This window comes from Rhinatrema bivittatum, chromosome 6, assembly GCF_901001135.1.
Source record: "Rhinatrema bivittatum chromosome 6, aRhiBiv1.1, whole genome shotgun sequence".
Taxonomy (NCBI): Eukaryota; Metazoa; Chordata; class Amphibia; order Gymnophiona; family Rhinatrematidae; genus Rhinatrema; species Rhinatrema bivittatum.
The window spans coordinates 348050779-348053933 of record NC_042620.1 but is presented as its reverse complement, the minus strand read 5'-3'; the positions used below and the strand labels follow the sequence as shown (position 1 = coordinate 348053933).

Sequence of the window (3155 nt, the reverse complement as noted above, 5' to 3'; positions counted from 1 at the left end):
ACAATAATATGTCAGTAGATTGATATTTCTTGAAGATGTGAAATTGGTTTCCTTGGATTCTTGTAAGATAATAGCTATCGCTATATTCTTGTCTATCAGGCAATCAAAATTCTAGATTTACTAATCATGTATTTTAGCAATAAATGTATTTGTGCAGTCTTCACCCAAGCAGGCTGTACTATAATTTTCCCTAACATGTAATCTAAATTATACAGTCTTTAATATAAAATGTTCAGACATTCTCTGGATATAAGTTTACTATAGATTTTAATCTAGGTTTCAACGTAACTGGTTACCACTTAAATGTATTGCACCTCCAACAACAAGCAAGCAAAAGGTCACATACAAAGTTTTGCCCTAAAATCTGTAGCCCTTGTTTATAGTATAAGAAAAATGCAATGGCTGATGACCAAGACCCTGTTGAGATAGTGAGATCACCTTTCAGGCATATAAATATTACAACTTGCATTCTGAATACTGAATAGAAAGTGCTAACATCAAGGTCGTTCTACCATGAGGGGGCTGCTCTAGTACTTTCCATGTTAGCAGAAGCCCACAAAATGATTGAACAAACCTTTTTTTTTGTGCAATATTTTCATGTTACTTGTCATCATAAAAAAAAGGTTATGATTTGATATCTGGTTGACAGGAAAGCTGTTATATCCATGCCTAACATCATAATTGGGTATAAAAGTTCACCTGTCAATTACCCAAGAGCTTTTATCTCTGGTTCCTTCTCGCATCATAACAACAGTACAGGCAGCTGCGTCCACATAAAATGCTTGGCTTCCTTATGGCGCTTTGCTTAACAAATGAAGCTCCTTGTGCAGGGTTAGATTTGTAGGGCTGCTTTCCTTCCCATTCTCTTTCACTTTCAAATTGTTGGAGCTTTTCCCAGTTATGACAGAGATCGTGGTTTCCTCTTCCATGAACTTCACAGCCGGCACTGAAAAGTGAGATGGGAAAATTCTCCCATCCGCAAGTAGAAGGTAGCTATCTGCAGTTGAATTTTGTGGGTGCACTTGCTTGCAGAAAAATCCATACAGTAATAGGAGGAACTCTTTCTTCAAACTTTTGTGCATATAACCATATATGTATGGATGAATGCAACACTGCAAGAAGAACAAAATCAGAACCAGCGATGTTACCCACCATGGAATTACTATTTCAGCACTTGAAGACACAATGCTAAGAATGCTATAGGGGCCCATGCTTAGGATGTAGGATGCCAGAATAAGGAAAATAATCTTGGCTGCTTTACAGTGGTACAGGGGGCGCAAGTGGCTTAGTCTCTCAGCTGGGTTTGAAGATCCATCAGGAGCCCTGGAAGATCCACTTGCTTGCACAGGATGCACTAATGCATTTTGCCTCCGAGCAGCACGAAATACCATTCCATAGCACCCCAGCATAATGCTTGCTGGTAAGATAAAGGAAAACAAAGCACACAAAATGGTATAAGAATAACTTGAAGCCCAGAAAACAGTGCAAAAGTGATTGGCTTGGTCAAAGTCAATCCTACCCCAGCCATAAAGAGGAGGTGTGCTCTGAACAATACTGAGAAACCAAGTACCACTGATCAATATACTTCCTCGTTTGGGTGTCATCTTAGTGGGATAAGATAAAGGATGTATAATAGCCAGGTATTTGTCAACAGAGACCACTGTAATCGTATTGACCCCTGTAAATGCAAAGAGGTGCATCAGAACAACCACAACCTGGCAGAGCCGATGACCCAAGGGCCAGATCCCGGGCAGGGAGGTGACAATGATGCAGGGCATCACCAGGACCGTTTGCAAGAGATCGGCTACCAGCAGGTTGAAAATGAATCTATTTGCTACCTGCAGGAGCTGCGGCTTGCGATGGAAAACGACCAGGAGCACTATGTTTCCAAAGAGGGAGAGGCAGAGGAGAGCGGCGACGAGGGTGATCCTGAGGATGGAGTCTGGGAGGGAAGCATTGCTGCTGCTGCTGCTGCTGCTGCTGCTGGGCTCAGCCGGCAAATGGCTGCCATTGCCCGGGACCCTGCGATCAGGCAATCGGCTGAGCAGGGCCATTGGGAGCCCCGGCTCACACATCAGCTCCAACTCGACATCTCCCACACATCTGTTTCACTGGCTATGCATATGCAGCAGGGGCTCTTCACCAGAGGGATGCTGAGGTGGTTCACATTTTATGCATGACACTCTGAGAGAGAAGATTAATGGGATCTGTCCAGGCATCACACATCCTTCCATCCATCTCTCACTTCCAGGCACATTTGCTGAAATATCTTGTGCTTCATACAGGGGTAATTATCGCTGTGCCATACAGAGGCCTGTACAGTGAAAAAATGCTCAGTTAGAACAGTTCTTCAATATGAACTGGAATCATACTGTGCTTCTATTATATTACAGATGCATGGCATATATTAAACCCTCCCCCCACCCCCCACACACACACATACTGTGATCTTATTAGAGAATATGCACTGGAACCGTTATTACTGCAAGGAGAATTAAGTATTTCTTATGATGAATGCAGTATTAAATAGCATACGTCCCTTCCTTGCTATGATGTGGGAAATGGACGTTTGGCACGAACAGTTCAATGATATATAAACGTGTTTACCTGTTGACGCTCACTGTACTGTCGTTTCCTCAGGATGCAAATAAGACGCTGCATTTATCTTCCCTTCCCCCTTCCGTTTCCAGCCCCCCCCCCCCCCCTTCATTCCTGCCGATTTCAATGGCTCACTGCTACTGGAGAGACATCAGCTCCAAATCCCAATCTCTCCCTCTTCCCCCTCCCTTTCTTTAGATGCTCTGGAACTGTTTGCCTTGTACAAACAGAGGGAGCTCTCTCCGTACAGCACTGTGCAGTCACTCTACAAAACCAATCCTTACTTCCTAGCAAACGCCTCCTTTTTATTTTTCAACGAACGCATCTCCCCCCCCCCCTTTTTTTTATTCGTGTCTCTCAGTTTTTTACACATTAAGTTAAATATGAATCTCTTCGGATTCTATATTTCTGTAACCTGTGGTTTAAATACTTTTTGGGAAAAAAAAATCTTGAGAGGCTTTACCCCTTTAAGAAGGCCTAGCGAGGCGTTACAAAGGGGGGGGGGGGGGGGAGAGAGAGAGAGGTGGAATAGACTATTGTGAGAAAAAAAAATAATG

The 3155-nt window shown here is 43.3% G+C and overlaps 1 protein-coding gene across 1 annotated transcript; it reads right to left on the bottom strand.

Moving 5' to 3' along the window:
- Window positions 1-416: 416 nt before the first annotated feature.
- On the bottom strand, window positions 417-2669 carry GPR101 (G protein-coupled receptor 101). Its single transcript, XM_029604961.1, has 2 exons — window positions 2608-2669; window positions 417-2314 (listed from the first exon to the last, which is right to left on the bottom strand). Exon 2 carries the CDS (start codon window positions 2073-2075, stop codon window positions 792-794), a length of 1284 nt encoding a protein of 427 aa, XP_029460821.1. The 5' UTR covers window positions 2076-2314; window positions 2608-2669; the 3' UTR covers window positions 417-791.
- Between the last annotated feature and the right edge of the window lie 486 nt (window positions 2670-3155).